The sequence below is a fragment of the Mesoplodon densirostris genome, chromosome 19 (genome assembly GCF_025265405.1).
Source record: "Mesoplodon densirostris isolate mMesDen1 chromosome 19, mMesDen1 primary haplotype, whole genome shotgun sequence".
In the NCBI taxonomy this organism is placed as follows: Eukaryota; Metazoa; Chordata; class Mammalia; order Artiodactyla; family Ziphiidae; genus Mesoplodon; species Mesoplodon densirostris.
Window position 1 is genome coordinate 29,941,065 of NC_082679.1, and position 19,571 is coordinate 29,960,635.

Sequence of the window (19,571 nt, forward strand, 5' to 3'; positions counted from 1 at the left end):
ATCCAGTGCTTAAGAGAAGGCCTTTGGTGTCGTAGGTACCAGACTATAACATTGCTTGTGCAGTAAAGGAAAAAGGAGATAATTGCAGCTCTGAGTTCATTAGCATGGTCTGATACTCATTCATAGTACTTTGCTTTTGACACTTGATACGAGGTAAAGAAGTGAGATGATGGAGTTCTACCTCTATTCTGTTATGATTAGATCAGAGGTAGAGTGGGTGAGTGATTGTTCTCCAGTTACCAAACAGGAAGCTCACTTTGCCTCATCAAATTGTCACCCTCTTTGTATTAATAGGAATCAAGCAGAACAGTCCCTTCTTGCAACTTTTCATCTCCTGTCATATAGCTTAGTAAAATGTTTGCACAGACAGTTATTTGTTCACTTGTTTAACAGTAAACTTGGCAAATACTTCTTAGTATCTTGGAATTACCTCAAAATGATTATTTTAAAAATTGTTTCTTACTATGGATCAGTGCTATTCTTTATAACATTTTTTCAGAAAACGTCAGCTGTTCTGATTTACCAGTGATGTCAGATTTCCATGTACATTATTTTATATTTCACTCCTTAATTGGGGCAGGTTGGATAGGAAAATGCCAATACATATACAACATGCTAACCAACCTCACACTAAAAGAGTTTTTAGAAGGATAAACTTATTCCCAGGACTGTATAGGAATACTAGGCCGGCTCTTCATATTTTTCCAGCATTGTGGAGGAATTCATTGTCAAGTCAGACCATGCTGCATTTGAAGGTTGATCTGGTCAGTAGTGTGCATCTGCCTCTCTCTCATTTGCTTATTGTCAAATAGAGCATGTCCCTGGTTCTTTAGACAGACTGAATTTATAAGGATCTGGTCCAAGAATAACCTTCATTCTTTTGACCTTCCACAGTTGCTTGCTTGCTTGCTTTCCCCATTTTGCATTAAGTGCTTTTACATTGGAATTGTCAAATCAGGTTTGGTGACTTTGTCAGCAGGAATGAGGGTAAGAAGCCAGATTTTCCCATGCAAAGGAATTAATGCTGTTTTGTATTAGTAGTTCTAAAAATGGATTAAAATGTCTTTGATTTTCTGAACTGTGTGACTCACTTGGTTATTTACTTTCTCTAAGTTTCTGTTCATATATAAGGCTCTTTGGCTGTTTTTGTTTTAGTCTTTTGAAGAATTCCAAGCTAAACAGATTAACTTGGCCAATATTTTTGAACGAATAATGTATTTTTAACAATCTGGCAAATAAGTTAGATTCATTTGTGCTCAAATGAACCTTCTGGGACTTCCTTGGTGGCTCTGTGGTTAAGAATCCTCCTGCCAGTGCAGGGGACACAGGTTCGATCCCTGGTCCGGGAAGATCCCACATGCCGCGAAGCAACTAAGCCCATGCGCCACAACTGCTGAGCCTGCACTCTAGCCCGCCAGCCACAACTGCTGAGCCCATGTGCCGCAACTACTGAAGCCTGTGCGCCTAGAGCCCATGCTCTGCAACAAAGAGGAGCCCCCACTCGCCTCAACTAGAGAAAGCCCACATGCAGCAACGAAGACCCAACACAGCCATAAATAAATAAGTAAATTTATTTTTTTTAAAAAAGTCATCTTCTTTCTTTGGTGGCTGCTGAGTACAATGTTTTCTATAATTTGCTCACAGAACTGCTGAGATTTTGTAAATAGAAGCCTGAGGGGAAATTTTTAGATCTCCAGCTATCTTTGTTTATGATACTGAAAGTTTTAAAATGTAAATGTGATAGATAATGTTTAGTTTTAATAACTCAAGTTTTGGGAGGACCTTAAAAAGTAAGTGTTTTAAAAAATTTAGTTACTTATTTTAGAAGTGGATACCTCCTGAAGTGAAATCAATGAGGCACTTCTTCCAACCTGAGTTTGAGAAGTCAAATAAAAGGAGTTTGCTAACATAATTTGAACATAACAATTGAACATAAAAATTGAACTCTATAATTTCAAAATCATTTTAACAGTTTTAACATAACATTGTCTTACTTATTCCTCAAAATAATTTCATAAAATGAGCTGAACAAGTAATAGTAATACAGTATTCCCATTTGAAAAATAACTTGGAAATGGGGTTCAGTTGGTAATTGACAGAATTGGTATTCAAGTCTGTCTTCATTGTTTTTTCTTTTCATTATGAAAATATTTAAATGTGTAATAACAGAATAGTTTCGTAAATTCCTATATACCCATTATTTAAATGGGTATAAGCAATTGTTAGTAATTTATATTTACTATACTTGCTTTATTTTTTTTTTTGGCTATAAATTATAAAGGAAATTTACAGCCAAATGACATTTTGATGTTTACCCCTCAATATTTTAGTAAGTATATATCTAAAGTAAGAAAAAGGACATTTTCTTAATAACCACAGTACCATTATCAAACCCAACAAAATTAGCAGTAATTCCTTAATATTACCTGGTACACTGTTTTTATTCATATTTCTCTAGTTGTCCCCAAAATGACTTTGTTTTAAAAATACCAGGGTCCCAAAGAAGGCCCACACATGGCATTAGTTGCTACATCTCTTAAGTCACTTTTAATCTAGAACAGTACCCCTTACCCCATTTTTCTTTTCATGACATTAAGTTGTTTGGGGACACCAAAAGGCTGGTCTTTAGATTTTCAATTTGATGTTCCTTCTATTATACTAAGTAGTATACTTAGTATAGTAGTATACTAAGTAGTATAATATATAGTATACTATTATACTATATATTATACTAAGCTGCCTCAAATGTAAATTTTAAATGTTAAATAAAGAAATAAAATAATAAATAGAAAACAATTTTGTCCAACCTGTAAAATTAAAAATAGAATTTTTATGTTTTAAAGAGAGTCCATGGAGCAGTTTATTGTAACTTAAATGTTGCTGTAACAACTAATTAGGTTTGACATAAATACACTACCATGTGTAAAATAGATATCTAGTGGGAACCTGCTGTATAGCACAGGGAGCTCAGCTCAGTGCTCTGTGACAACCTAGATGGGTGGGATGGGGTGGGGGAGGGAGGCCCGAGAGGGAGGAGATATAGGTACACATATAGCTGATTCACGTATCATTGTACAGGAGAAGTGAAAACAACATTGGAAAGCAATTATACTCCAATAAAATAAATTTTTAAAAGAACTAATTTCATAAGCAACTTTAACATCAAAACATCCAAAGTAACAAGTAACTATATCCTTGTGACTTTTATACTTGTATAACATTTTGATTAAAGGTAGTTCATAATAATGAAGATGAACAAGTAAATAAATTCTAGTCTTTGGCAATAATACAGGTTTAGTCCAGTTTTGCTTTTCAGCTGATTAGAGAAGTGCAAATTGTACATCTTAACTCCGTTACATATTCTGTGGCACATACCAGAAAACTCACAAACATGTATTTTGTTGTTTGTAGACACCTTGTCATCTTTAGTGTTCTTACCAAAGAGCAAGTATTAAATATTTGTCATGTACTATCCGTGGTAATAGTAATGTTAATATTTTTTAAATTATTATGTTCTATCCTTGTGTATCTCTCATGCCTTTATAATCTATCTCAGTGTCATGCAACATAGTCTGCATTTGACTGGCAGACTAGTTAAATCCCTAACTTCCAGAAATGGCAACAAAAAAGAATAGTGAAGAGGATAGGAAAAAGAGCTGATAGTTGCCTTATCCAGAGGGATTGGAGCAGTCACAGGAGACACACTGCCTTGTGGCTTATGGCCTGGCCCAGTGGTCAAGGTGATATGCTTGGTTGATATTACTTCCTGCTTAACTGGAAACGATTACCATTTTTCTTACCATTTTTTCCATTGAGAGACAGTAAAGTCATTCCATGAGGATGCATCACTGTTGTTTTGCAAACCAACCTTGGCAGAAAGAAGGACTTGAATCTTTTGATTATTTCCACCCAACTTTTTCATCTCTGTACCTGCAATAACCTGTAGGCAATCTTTCAAAGAAGTGTATAAGAGAAAGATATTGAAATATTTGGGCACAGTAACTTCGCCACTTTAAACCTTTGTTGCTGTAACTAGACGTTTCTACCTGTGGGCTGGCTACACAGTACCCCCTTTGAGAGACAAAGCCTGGGTGAATGAAGACACGGTTCTTTGCAGTTCTCTGTCTCTGTTTGTTATTCAGTGTTCACCAAAGAATTTAAGGATAAAGCACAGGAATCTGCTGTGTAAAACTAATTCCCTAGCTTTTCCTAATGGTCTGTAGAGTTCTGGTTCCCTAAGGCATAGTATTATTGCCTGAGTTTTCTTTGGTTTGCATAACTAGTTTCTCCGAGTTCTTTCCTCAGAATACAATAAATGAAATGAGATGAAACTGTAAAAATACTTACTAAAAGCTTCTCAAGTTAAATAATAAAATTATTTACACATAAAATAATGAAATATTTTAGGCATTTCTAGGCACATAACTACCAGGCATACAAATAGTGCTCAATAAATGCTTTTCTAAATAATCACGTTAAAGCTCTTTCTGTAATACAAATGTGTTTTATGAACAGCATTTAAATATCTATTAAAGAATAGATTCTTCTGAAATCTACTGATTAAAGTCTGTTCTCTGATGTACTAGTAGAATTAAGTTATAACTAACTGTGTGCCTGTATTTCAAAGGCAGGTATTTCTCCTCTGTCCCTTCCAATTAATGACTACAAAATAAATGAAGTAGGTAAAAAATACTTGTCCTTCCTGGGAAAGGAATGTTTAGATAATAGCATATCTCAGCCCATTTCTTAAAATGATTTATTTTTATCCTATTTGTTTTTTTCATATATCTAGTATTAAGAAAATAGTAGTGTGGCAGCCACTACTCATCCGTCTCATTTGGTAAGAACCTAAGTACCTGTCTATTTTCATGTTTTACTACCTAACCACATATGCATGAGCAGGGCTCATTTTTAAGAGTCTGATCATGTCACATAATCTTGATGGAAGTAATTATATCAGCAGCTCAGGAAATTCAAATGGCCTTTTCTTCATTCCTCTTTGGATGGGTCAGTGCTGTTAAGGGCATTGCCAAAAGAAGCACAAGGTGATTTTATTTCAAGAGTTATTGATTCATGCTTTCCCTGTTTTGTTTCAGGTGGATCATCCATGCTATGGAGTATGAACTACACATCCGTGGTGGAAACAAGCCAGCCAGAGACTTATATCAGTTGTCACCTAGTGAAGTGAAACAGCTTCTGTTGGATATTCTGCAGCCTCAACGGAATGGAAGGTAATGAGGGTCCTTTATCAAAGACCAATAGATGGGCAGCATACCTAGAGATACTAATTAAAATTGTCCTCAGTTGTGATTTTATATTGATTTGAATTTTATATTTTTTTCAGGTATAGATTGTAAATGTTTCTTAATCTTCATTATTCTATGCAGAATGTAACACTTGATTCCACTTTGGTCAATTCCTCCCAACATTTTGGCATAAAAGTTTGGATTTGGTAATGTTACTTAAATATCTTGCCTGTAACTCTGTTTCTCTAAGTAGACTGTAAACTTATTCAGGTAAAACTTGTCTTAGACTTAACTTGTGCTAACCTTAGAATAAAAGCAAAACAAATACTTTGGATTGCATTGAATTAAAGAGTTATTTTTATTACAGAAAGTGCTTTAATAAAATTATTTAAGCAAGCATTTATTGAGCACTATCTGTGTGCCTGGTACTTTCCAAGGTATGCCTAGAAATACCTAGAAAAGAAGTCTTCTGCAAAAGTATATTTGAACAAATGGAAGAGCATCCTTGTTCTTAGACAGGAAAACTCAACATTTTAAAGATGTCTGTTACAAGTTTAATGAAATTCCAATAAAATGTCAACAAGCTGTTTTATGGAGTTAGACCAGTTAATACTAAACTTCCTGTGGAAAAACAAACATGCAAGACTAACCAGAAAAACATAAAACAAAGACTTGCCCTAAGAGAGACAGTAAAAATACTTAAAAGCCTTTATAATTAAAATAACGTGATTCTGGTACATGAACAGAAAAATAGAACAGTTGAACAAGAATAAAAAGTCCAGAAATAGACCCCCCAAGAACATATGGAAATTTCATGTATGATAATTTCATGTATGACATCTCAAAATCATTGAGTCAAGGATGGACTTTTTAAATAAATAGTGATAGGACAACTGGATAGCCATTTGGAAAAGATAAAATAAAATTCATACTTTATACTGTACTTGAGAATAAACTCCAAACAGATTAGTGATCTAAACGTTAAAAAAAAAAAAGAAAAAGAAGCCATACTAGTGCTAAAAAAGAAGACATGAGTTGGGACTTCCCTGGTGGCACAGTGGTTAAAAATCTGTCTCCCAATGCAGGAGACACAGGTTCAAGCCCTGGTCTGGGAAGATCCCTCATGCCGTGGAGCAACTAAGCCCGTGTGCCACAACTACTGAGCCTGCACTCTAGAGCCTGCAAGCCACAACTACTGAGCATGTGTGCCGCAACTACTGAAGCCCACATACCTAGAGCCTGTGCTCCGCAACAAAAGAAGCCACTGCAATGAGAGAGCCCGTGCATAGCAACAAAGACCCAACGCAGCCAAAAAAAAAATATGATAGAATAAATATAAAAAAATAAATTTAAAAAAAAGGAGACATGGGTAAATTCCTTTGTAACCTTGGTATGGGAAAGACTTTCTAACTATGATTCAAACCCAGAGGCAATAAAAGATTATTAAGACTATATAAAAATTAAAAGCAACATTTTGCATGGTGAAAAAATAGACAATGCCAAAAGACAACTGAGAAGCTGGAACAAAACATTTGTTACAAAGAGGTAATATCCAAGAATCTTAAAAATTAAAGGACAAAGAACCAAAAACCTAAGAGAAAAATGGGGGAAAATATGATTGATCAGTTCATTTAAAAAATTTAAAAATGGACCTTAAATATTTGGAAAGATGTTCAAACTAACTCATAATTAGAGAAATGTAAATTAAAACACATTGAGATACCATTTCTCATCTATCAGACTAGCAAAGTTAAACAGTATGGCAAACATTTGCTGAGGCTGTGGAGAAACAGACACTCCCATATATAGCTGGTGACTACAACTCTTCTATATGGGAATTGGACAACATCTAAAAAAAAGTCTACGTTTGCACTTACCCTTTGACCCAGCAGTCTTACTTTTAGGGACCCACCCTGGAGGTTGCCTCCAACAGCATGAATAGATATTATATGTATGCACAAGGTTGTTCATTGCATCACTGTTTATAATTGCAAATTTTGGAATGCCTATGACCTTAGTCCCCATGCATGAGGGATTATTTGAATAAACTGTGGTATGTCTACACAGTGGAGTACTATGAAGTTGTGAAAAAAGAATGAGTGTGGTATCTATGAACTGATATGGAATAATTTCTAGGCTATATTGTTACATAAAAACAGCATAAAAGGCAAAAGATTTATACACTCTGAAGAGAAACCAGAGAACTTCCCTGGTGGCACAGTGGTTGAGAATCTGCCTTCCAGTGTGGGGAAATGCGGGTCCGATCCCTGGTCAGGGAAATGGATCCCACATGCATGCTGTGGCTGGGAGTTCACATGCCACAACCAAGGAGCCCGTGAACTGCAACTAGGGAGCCCGCCAGCCGCAACTAAGGAGCATACGTGCTGCAGCTAAGGAGCTGCTGAACTGCAACTAAGGAGGCTGTGAGCTGCAACTGAGGAACCCACCTGCCACAACTAAGACCAGGAGCAACCAAAATAAATAAGTAAAATAAATAAAATAACAATTTAAAGAAAAAACAGCAAAGTACAAAAGAGTATGTATTGTACGCTACTCTTAATGTAAGAAAGAAGGGGATATCTGCTCATTTTTACAGAAGAAATACAGGAAGGATAAATCAGAAACTAATGAAATTGGTTACCTTCAGGGAGTGGGGAGGAACAGGGTGGGAAGAATGAAAAAAATAGGTACAGTGCATTAGGGTTGAGGGTTGAGCAATACTTCCATTTGAATATACCTTCCATTTGAGTATACCATTTGAATAGCTCTGACTCTTAAACTATGGTAATGTTTTATATTCCCCAAATATAAATAATTAATTAAAATTAATCCATGTGTGCAAGGTACCCAAAATAGAATACAAACAGTAACAACTGACCCTAACCATATTACAAATGAATAATATTACCACACTGAAGGGGGAGGGGACGACAAGAATTAACCAAAGTACCTTTGGAAAATATTGACTAGACACTGTAAAGCTGAACAAAAAAGAACTGCACACAAATCCTGTACTCTGTATAATAAATTTTTTTCTCACAGAGGTAGGAATTAGCAATTCTGGAATTTATATATAGATATAGATATAGATATAGATATGCACACATACTTACACACATAGTGTTATATATATGGTGTGTATACATACACACACTGATACTAGCTAAATAAGTAAATGTGGCTAATTTGAGCCAGATTTTTTTTCACTTTTGGAAAATGTAGTTACAAATAAGGAAAGAGGAGTGTCTAGAATATATCTTGTGGTTTTGGGCTGGAATTGGGAGTATCAGTATGAATTCATGATTTTTACACAGATGTATAGATACAGAAATAGATACGGCAATAAATGTGGATGTGTATATGCAAACATACATCCATATCTTTCCTAATTGTCCACTGAGAGAACCTAGAAGCAATGAAACCCCAATAGCAATGAGCAAATCTATTGCCCAGATATTGATTTCCAAATACCACTTTCTAATAAAGGAACCAGAGTTCCTTGGAGAAATGGTTGATTCCAGGGCTGGGGCAAGAAAAATACAAGACGAACGTGGAGCATCTTGTTGTACCAGAAAGTAAGAAAATGCTCCAAAAAATTATAGAGGTATGTTAGAAGGATGCTGGAGACAACATGAAGAAGGCTCAATGGCCAAAGCTGGAACAATTTGAGCAAGAAAATAAATAATGGTACTATTGGATTACATCTGGTAGAATAAATATCCATGAGTTCATGCTGATATAAATAGATAAATGGGAGAGAAGGGATTTGTATTACAATGGAATTCCAATTGATAAGTATAGATGGAATGATGGAAATAAAAAAATCACCATTAGGCAAATACAAGAGTAATAACGATTGCAGGCAAGAACCACTAAATTTAGTGGGTAGAAGTATGATGAGAAATGGAAAATTGGCATAATTTCAAAGTATTTCCATTCAAGATACTTTTTAATTGTAAAAGGAAAAATTGTAACTTGACAGTGCAGAAACCCAGCAGACTCCACCTTAACCAAATGATCCAGGTTAACCTCACCAGTAATAAGATACATCAACATCACATACCCCCTGATATGATGTGCTGAGAAGGTTACAGCCATTTCTGGGTATTCCTGTGAAAATTCATAACCTAAGTCTAATCATGAGAAAACGTCAGATGAACCTAAATTGAGGTACATTCTACAAAATAACTGACATTTCTCAAATGTCAAAGTCGTGAAAGATGAAGGTTGAGGAACTGTCACAGAGTCGAGGAGCCTAAGGAGACCTGGAAACTAAACGCAGTGTGGGGTCCTGGCTGGGATCAAGGACCCAAACAAGGATATTTGTGGTGAAATTGGCAAAATTTTAATAAGGTCATTAGTAGTTTATTTCCTGGTTTCGAATAGTTGTGCTATTGGTTATGTAAGATGACAGAAGTAGAGGAAGCTGAGTAAAGAGGAACTTCATTAATTTTTTTTTTTACTTTTCTGTAAGTCTAATTTTTTTCAAAATAAAAAGCCAAAAATGTAAAAATAAGAGAATTCTTCTAAAATAATTCCTCCTCTGTGAGTATTCACACATTTCTACCTTTTATGTTGTTCTAAGCAAACATCTCCTTTTTTATAGTATTAACCATGACTTCATAGAACTCGGAAAACATCTCTTTTGTTGTTGCCAAACAAAGGAAATAGGGGGAAAAAAATCAAATGCAGACTATAGGATATTCAGTTTGCACACCCATTATCCAAAATAAAACGTCATGAAGGAACTCCTTTGGCTTTTTCTCTTTAATATAGCACTGAACCCAGCCACACAAGTGTGGGTCTACCAAAAGAAGCTGTATGTCCAAAAAAGTGCCTCCTCACTTATGTAGTGATGTAATTTCATTGGTCCTCTTTCACCAGAACAAAAATGTCTTTTTCTGTTTACTGTATCATGCATAGCTATTTTCACACCTAGAAATACTGTTGGTCATTACATTCCCACCTTGTGGTTGATGACACATTTTACTCTCCAGCCTGTTTTAATACCAAGTATAAAAAGTTTATATTTGTTACTATCTTCAGCTTCTGTAAGAATATACTACTATGTCATTTGTGTGTTCTTTTCAGATTATGCAAATTCTGCATCTTTAGCAGTTTGTGATTGAAGTAACTATTATATCTTTAAGATTTAATACTTAATCCATGAAAATAATAGATCTAGAATTTTGACTCTTACATGTCGATTATTATGACATGTAAAATTTGGTAACTGATTCTTTAGCACTGGTACTTTGACCATATTTAAATTAAGGTTTAAAACTAAATATAAGGTTTAAATTGACACATAAGGTTTAAAATAAGGTAATTTCATTAGATACATCATGCCCTTTTGAGCATTTCCCCACTTATCAGGTGTTTATTAAGCACCTTTCTTGGAGAAGTGTATAGGAATGATCAAGCTATGTATATCAGTACAATGCCCATGCCTTCATAGAGCTTACATTTTATTGTATGTGAGGACCATGTGAACTAATTTTGAAAATGACTGCTGCTGTGTTTCTACATTGAGCTGCTTTACATGTTAGAAAGTCATTTAATCACATAGTGTGTTGTAAGTAACTTACTAGAGAATAACATTTTGCTTGTTAAATTTCTTTAAATCTTGGGAGTTTTCTCCTTTCTGGCAAGCTCTGTTTTCACTTTGAAATATTTAGTAACCTCTGTAACACATGGTAGATAAGCATCATTGATGGAATTTGGCTTTTATTGCTCACTCTATTGGAACAATTAATCCATATAAAAGCCCTGCTTTCTGCCAGAACAAGCTTGTTTTTCAACACTGAGGCATTTTCTTTTGGTCTACAGATGTTGGCTGAACAGGCGTCAGATCGATGGGTCTTTGAATAGAACTCCCCCTGAGTTCTATGACCGAGTGTGGCAGATCCTGGAGCGCACACCCAATGGAATCATTGTAGCCGGAAGGCATTTGCCCCAGGTACAGCCCCACTGTGTTTGTGTCAGTAAAGGGACTTCTAAAGGGACCTCAAGGAGCAGAGAGTTCTTTCCTTCTCTGCATTGAAAATAACTTTTCTACTTATTCCATTTTCTAAGAGTATTTAAAGTAGGGGTACCAGATACCTGAAGGGAGAAAATAAGTCTGGTCAATTGGATTGGAAATATTTTTTCCCAGTCTGAGTTCCTTTTATTTTTCAATTTTAGTGTTCCTCTATAAAAAAAAAAAAAGCCTTGTTTTACAAATGGATATTTTGCTTGAAAGTTGTATTCAATAAAAAAAAATTTTGTTTTATCATATTTCAGATGTTTCAAGGAAGTTCTCAGTTTAAAGACACCATATGGTCAAACCTTTTGCCAAGCAATCTGTCCTTCCTTTGTTTGCTTATTAGTGAATTTAGGGTTTCTTATATTGACATTACTGAGTGGTGGTATTCCTTCACCACCAACTGTAATGGACCAGTGTTGGGGGACCTCACAAACAGGAAAACATACATTCAAAAGACAGAACCAAATCAGTCTTAAGAAACAAGGTGACTTAGTAATGCTGTGGATAAGGAAATTACTAGTTAAGAACTGCACTGAATGTGAAAACTACAGTAACTTTTTAGGTCATTAGACAATCATTTAATTGAGATGTAACTTACTGTTGGTCCAAATGAATTAGTGTTCCCTCCTTTAGATGGTTCCCCAAGTTATATAAACTGGCCTGCCTCTTTGATTTAATTATTTTATTTAATCCTGACACTTAAATCATTGTGCTTATGCACAATGATTTAGGTGTCAGGGAATAATTAGGCCTTCAAGAAATGGAGTACTGTATCTGTTTATAGTGTTGAAACATCAAACAAATTATTCTTGATGAAGGTCTTTATACAAAGTATTCTTTTTTTATTGAAGTATACTTGATTTACAATATTAGTTTCAGGTGTACAACATGGTAATTCAATATTTTTATAAATTATACTCTATTTAAAGTTATTATAAAATATTAGCTGCATTCCCTGTGCTGTATAGCAGGGGTCCCCAACCCCTGGGCCACAGACCAGTACTGGTCCATGGCCTGTTAGGAAGTGGGCTGCACAGCAGGAGGTGAGTGGTGGGCAAGTGAGCAAGTGAAGCTTCATCTGTATTTACAGCCGCTCCCCATCGCTCACATTACGTCCTGAGCTGCACCTCTTGTCAGATCAGCGGCAGCATTAGATTCTCATAGGAGCGCGAACCCTGCTGCGAACTGAGCACGCGAGGGATCTAGGTTGTGTGCCCTCTATGAGAATCTAATGCCTGATGATCTGAGGTGGAGCTGAGGCGGTGATGCTAGCGCTGGGGAGTGGCTCTAAATACAGATTATCATTAGCAGAGAGGTTTGACTGCACAGAGACCATAATAAATCAGTTGCTTGCAGACTCATATCAAAACCCTACAGGGAGTGGCAAGTGAAAACGAGCTCAGGGCTCCCACTGATTCTGCATTATGGTGAGTTGTGTAATTATTTCATTATATATTACAATGGAATAATAATAGCAATAAAGTTCACAATAAATGTAACACGCTTGCATCATCCCGAAACCATCCCCTCCCACCCCCACCCCGCTCCGTAGAAAAATTGTCTTCCATGAAACCGGTCCCTGGTGCCAAAAAGGTTGGGGACCACTGCTATATAGTATATACTTGTAGCTTATTTATTTTATACATAGTTTGTACCTCGTAGTCCCTTACCCCTATCTTGCCCCTCTCCTCTTCCCTCACCCCACTGGCAACTACTAGTTTGATCTCTATATCTGTGAAAATAAAATATTCTTAAATACACACACCCATATTCATTTTGTTTATATGTACATAGGGTATTTCTGAAAGGATCCACAAGAAATTGGTAGCGTTCTAGTCTTTGCCTTTGGGAAAAGGAACTGTGGTCTGGGGGGACAGAGCAGCTTTTCCCTGAAAACCCTTTTTAAGCTTTCAGAATTTGAACTTTGTGAATCCATTATTTGTTTTCAAAAATGAATAAGAACTTTTTAAAAGAATTCTTTATGCTATTAACAAACTGTTGAGTGGTTCTTGTCGGCTGCCAGTATAGGTGCTCCAGCCCTTTCCCAGATGCTCTGTGACCGTTGTATGGAGCAGCTCTGTCTCCTGTGGGTGGGGAACTGGCCTCTACTGTTCGTGTCCTGCTTCTTCTGCTAGGCCTTGTGTCCGTGTACAGTGGACTCTGGCAATGTTTCGTTAGCTTCTTTCCCAATGCCCGCTAATACCTACCAGATATTCTTTTAATTGTCTAATTCCCTGGGCCACTTACATTTAGTACTTTCTCCTTGCTAACAACAACTACATGTTAAGGATTTTTATATGCCAGACACTTTTCTAAGTGCTCCTTTAATCCTCACAACAGTCTTTTGAGGTAGGTACTTTATTGTTACTGTTTGACAGATGAGGAAACTAAAGCACAGCTAAGTGGTTTTTCCAAGGTCACACATCTAGGAAGTAGCTGACCCAGAGTGCAACCCCCTTCCCCGGCAATTTGACTTCTGAGCCTTTTCTCTTAACTTCTCTGCTACAGTTGCCACTTCTGTCAGAGACTGGAAAATAAGGCAGCCTTGATATCTCTTCTCTAGGTTTAACTATTGTATTGCATACTAGCTAGGTTGACTTTTCAAATGAGATATATTAAAAAGAAATTGATGTGAACCCATGAAAAGTTCTTCCTTTTCTTCTGTAACCCCATTAGTCTCATTGCTAGACATCTAAACAGTTATAATTACAGGCATATCTCAAATATTGCAGGTTTGGTTCCAGACGATTGCAATAAAGCAAATTATACAAAATTTTCTGGTTTTCCAGTGCATATAAAAATTATGTTTACACTATACTGTAGTCTACTAAGTGTGCAATAGCATTATGTCTAAAAAAACAATGTATGTACCTTAATTAAAAAGTACTTTATTGGGCTTCCCTGGTGGCGCAGTGGTTGAGAGTCCGCCTGCTGATGCAGGGGACACGGGTTCGTGCCCCGCTCCGGGAAGATCCCACGTGCCGCGGAGCAGCTGGGCCCGTGAGCCATGGCCACTGAGCCTGCGTGTCTGGAGCCTGTGCCCCGCAGAGGTAGAGGACACAATAGTGAGAGGCCCGCGTACCGCAAAAAAAAAAAAAAAAAAAGTACTTTATTGCTAAAAATTGGTAACCGTCATATAACAACACAGGGTTGCCACAAACCTTCAATTTGTAAAAAAAAAAAAAAAAAAAAATCTGCAAAGTGCAGTAAAGTGAAGCACAATAAAACAAGGTACGCCTGTACCCTGTTGAACAACCAGCTTCATTTTCCCCAAATTAAGTACTACCTGTAAACATTAACATTATGTTGGATTGTATTGAATATAGAATACAATAGATGGACCATACTGAATATAGGACTGAGGCATTATTATACCAAGCAGGATAACACTGCTGTCATTTGATTGAAAGGAAACATTTCTGCTGGGTCCCATTTTGATTAGTACGTAGGTAGACATTGTTCTGAGGCTGTGATTAAGTTCACTGTAAATCATCACTGAGGTAAAAGCAAATAAGTATGACTCATCATCTCTGCATCTCTGGTAATAATTCTGGGGACTCCATCTGCTTTCCACCATATAAGCCTAACATTTAGAGCCTTTCCTTCCATCCTTTGAAGATTATCTACCATGTCCAGATATGGTTCAGATTTGAGTTTATTTTCTGCTTTCATTTGGTTTGTGGAATGTGAATGGAAGATTTTGCAATACTCTTGTCTTAAATGAAATAGAAAGAGTAGAGTAGAGAACAATTTTTTTTGTTTTGCTTTTCTCTGCACATAATATTGTTTCACTTATTTGTATGCATTTGCATGCTGCCAGCTCAGAAAGGACCTGCCACAGAAATGATATTAATTTAATAGCAGGTGACTTACATGCTGAAGTCTGACAGCAAGCATAACTTCTTGTGTTAATTCTGAAAACAATATGTACTCTTATTTGTTGTCTCAATTTTTGGCTGTTCCGTTTGTGTATTGAAGTGGTTTTCTAATATAGTCCCTTTTCCCTAAGAACATTAATATAGTGAAGATAACTGCTAAAAACAGGAGGTTTAATTTATCACAATAGTCAGCTGGTTGGCTTCAGTAATTTGACATATATAAAATCCAGTCATATAGCTGAAAATGCTCTCTAAGGTTTTGTAGAAGTTGAAAAAGATTATTGACTAGAAAATGAAATTTTCCTATTAAGTGGGAATCAGGATATAACAATGCAGCATATTAATATTGAGTTATTTCTTTCAGCAACCAACCCTGTCAGATATGACCATGTATGAGATGAATTTCTCTCTCCTTGTTGAAGACATGTTGGGAAATATTGACCAGCCAAAATACAGACAGATAGTTGTGGAGGTTTGTATTTTAAAATGTAGGTTGCTGAAGAAGTACTTTCTATCTGTTCCCTGAAAACTAGTATAAGGAAACTGCCCAAGAGACCAGGAATTCCACTCCTCACCTAACCCAAATCTCCAGTTGAGTCCTGGAGAAGATGGCCATCCTTGACCCAAGTTGAAGCACATGAACAATTCAAACATCTTAAATCCATCAGGGTGGAAAGGCTAACTGCCCAACTTTCTCAGCTATACACTCACCCCCACAGTAAGTGCATCAACAATACCATGAAAGAGAGGAAGTGTGACCTTTTTCTATTTGTCTTTTTTTTTTCCTGTTTACAGAAATAACTCATGACTATTGTAGGAAATTTCAATAGTTCAGAAAATTATAGAAAAGAAAGCCAAAAATGTCTCTATATCCACTAACAATAGATTGCCACTATTATTTTGAGGGACACCTTTCTAGACATCTCTCTGTGAACAGAGAAGGCGTATAATTTTGTGTATCATCATTGCTCCATATAAAGTTAAATGCTAATGTACACACGTGCATGCGCATGTGTACACATGTTTTTTTGCCATTTAAAAACATTATATCAAATACATAGAGAATAAATAAATAAGTAAAGAAAAAGGGAAAAAAATACATAGAGAATCCCTCAAATGAATGATATAATGTATAGCTCATCCTCACTTTGTCTGTTTCTCTGGGAATGTCTCCATCAGACTTTGTGTTTCTTGAGGGTGGGTAATATGTCTTATTGATACAGAAGCTCTCAGTGAGTGCTGAACTGGATGTGGCACCTCCTAAAATCCAGCATATCTGGAGCTACGGTCAGCTAAGTGAGATTCAGCCTTATCTCTGATGTGCCAGGATTTGGGAAAGAATATCAGCCAGTCAGTGTCATAGCATGTGGGAGTGAGGCAGAGACTGGGTCAAGAAAAGATGGGGTTTTTAGAAAGGTGAATGCCTTCCTTGTGCTGTTAACCTTTTGGTATCTTGAGCCCATAGTTGTCTTTAAATAAAGTCATTCTCTTTGCAGAAGAAATCTACATTTAGTACTTGAGCAAAACTTCGAATTCTTTTGACTAAAGCCTTGCCCCAAGGTCTCCCACATTGTGACCCCTGGATTTTTCTGTTTCCTTTGGTTCTTTCCGGTTCTGTTTGGGAAGCATTTCAATAAAATACATTCAGAAAGATTCCCAAGTTGGGAATTATGAGGCCTTTTTCCTGTTCCATGTCCAACTTAGGAGCCATAATCATCATGAGAAAGTCTTTACCAAGCATTGTATACTCAGATACAATCTTTGCATATTACAGTTTGTCATATAAAATGAACATTACTACTTAGATAAATGTATAGGGTAGCCAAACAATAGGATGATGCCTTAAACTAAGATAGCTTATACAAACCAAATAATACTCATGTCATAAAGAGTCAAAGTATATTGTTTAAAACATAACTGTCCTCTGAAAAATACTATGATGTCACAGAATTATACTCATTTTGGGGTGCTAGACTCCCAAGTCATTTGATCCTGAGCCTAGATCCAGAATCTCCACTGAACTCATCTGCGTTCTCTGGCTTTGTTGCCTACCACCTCTTCCGAGGCAGCCTGTGCTCTACTGGACACTGTTTTGGTGTCTTGCCACCAAGGATTAAGGCCTGAAGATCAGAAAGAGTTCAGACACTTTGGGTGAATAGGGCACTATGTACTGTTGACAGGATTAGAAAAGTCATTTTAGTAAGTTATTAGTTTTATTTAAGTAGCTAAAAAACATTTCCATACAGCTACAGGGATACATAAAATGAAAAAAAAAGTGAGGTTTCCAAACAGAACTCATGCTACTAATTTGCAAGATTAGGAAGTTTCCATCCTGGATGATCCTAAAGCCTATCACTGTACAGAACACACTGTGGAATATGAGGACCGTACGTCAGTCTGAGTAAAGAATGAAAACATATCCAGACTGTGTTGCTTTTATGGTTCATATCATTGGCTTTCAATGTGTCTGTCTCTTCTAGTTACTAATGGTTGTATCCATTGTACTGGAAAGAAACCCTGAGCTAGAATTTCAAGACAAAGTAGATCTAGACAAACTGGTGAAAGAAGCATTTCATGAATTTCAAAAAGATGAGAGTCGACTAAAAGAAGTTGAAAAACAAGTAAGTAGACAAAATAGCTTTTTGTAGAATTGCTTTTTTGTCTCAATTCTTCAAAATATCCCTAATCTCTTATCACTTAACTTATGAAACAGATTTACGGAGTACTAAATAGAGTACTTGAGAGGCAGAGGGAGGTCTGATTTATTTAAGGAATTATTGTTACTTTTTAGTTAATTACTAGTCAATTCAGCTATGAAGTTCTAACTAAAAAGAAATCTAAGAAGAGATCAATTTTCCTTTTTATAGTTAGCAGTTAAAATGTGTTTTACCAGAAAAGAGCCATAGGTTCCAGAAGGCTATAAAATTAAATTCTGGGGAGGATGGGAATGAGAAATAGGCTACACTGGTGCTGTGTACTACCTAATATAGTCCCTTACAGGCTCTCTGTTTAATATTTTATGCTTGTCAGTGAAAGGGCTCCCTAAGTAAATAAAAATTATCAGCAAAGAGGAGAATACTAAAAATGTCTGTCTTTGTTTTATATGCTGAGAAGACACCTCAGGAAAATAAAAGAAAAACTCAAGAAGCTCATCTTTTCCATGAGGAAATATTTCTGTGAATTTATTTTTCCCTCTAGGCTGACACTGACTTTGCCTGTCAACTCTTTACCAACAAAAAAATCAAACAACTTGCTTATTGTTTTCCTTTGTAGGATGACATGACTTCCTTTTACAATACTCCCCCCCTGGGAAAAAGAGGAACATGCAGCTATTTGACAAAGGTTGTGATGAATTTGCTGCTGGAAGGAGAAGTCAAGCCAAGCAATGATGACCCATGTCGGGTTAGCTAGTGAGGAAGGTGTTAGAGACTCTGTTGAGGCAGGTTTTCCAGAAGTGTGTTAAGTTTTTGTTGAAGCTTAATCAAGGCAACCATTAATGTGTGGGCTGATCGTGCTGATGAGTGGTTGCCACACCCTTGGCAGAGTTATTGGACCTCTTGCATGCCATAAGCAATCTGATGGTAAGAACTGCTTATAATCAAGTGAAAATAAGTTCCATGATTATGCCCACTACAATAATAATCTTTACTGAACAATAGTAATTGTTTATGAATTGAAAGTTCACTGCATGTTTTATGATTACACAGCTCATCAAAATGAGTCTTTGCACTTTGGACTAAATTCCCACCTTACTGCCAATTAAATGAATTTTCAAACTAATTATGTGTACTAGGAATGAAAATATATTGAAAGAATGGTAAATTTTTTTAAGTGGCATTATAATGCTAGAAAAAGATACCAGTATGCATCATAAAAGCAAAATCAGCCAGCTGATATTTTGATTCTCAAACTGCATTATTGATAATATTTTAGTACACAGAGCTATTATACAATTTTTGCCTTGTAAACATGATTGTGGTTTTGTATTTGTGCTAACTGTAGTGGTTGAACTAAAATAATAAATCTATGCCTGATTAAATATTTTCTTTGTGCTCTTACTAAAAACAGAATTTAAGTAAGATTATTCAGAAGTGTGGACTGTTAACCTAGTTTGTACTCATAAAAAACAAAATTAAAAATTATTAAATTTTATTTCTGAGTTAATGAATATATCTGGACACATTCTTTGTTCCCATTACTCACAGTATCAAGTTTATTACTCCTGAATATTTTCATTTAATTGATAAGGAGATGAAATGGAAGAGAATCTATGGTACCTACGATTACACATATTTTGTTACCAAATTTACTTAAGCAAATATTAATAAAAATATAAAGTAGATTAAACATTTAAATTTTATGAATTTATTTCCTTACTGAATATTACAGTGAAGCCCATTAATTTGAGCCTTGGCCCCAAAG

At 36.0% G+C, this 19,571-nt stretch overlaps 1 protein-coding gene across 8 annotated transcripts in view; it reads left to right on the forward strand.

The window, feature by feature from the left end:
- Nucleotides 1-19,188, forward strand: part of PHKB (phosphorylase kinase regulatory subunit beta) — a 204,830-nt gene extending 185,642 nt beyond the window's left edge. For all 8 annotated transcript variants that reach the window (XM_060085615.1, XM_060085609.1, XM_060085613.1 and 5 more), the window contains 5 exons: nucleotides 5,097-5,231; nucleotides 11,076-11,205; nucleotides 15,514-15,621; nucleotides 17,630-17,770; nucleotides 18,423-19,188. In XM_060085615.1, the coding sequence (XP_059941598.1) occupies nucleotides 5,097-5,231; nucleotides 11,076-11,205; nucleotides 15,514-15,621; nucleotides 17,630-17,770; nucleotides 18,423-18,560 (652 nt within the window). In that variant the 3' untranslated portion in view covers nucleotides 18,561-19,188. The remainder of the gene's footprint in view (nucleotides 1-5,096; nucleotides 5,232-11,075; nucleotides 11,206-15,513; nucleotides 15,622-17,629; nucleotides 17,771-18,422) is intronic.
- Nucleotides 19,189-19,571: the final 383 nt, after the last annotated feature.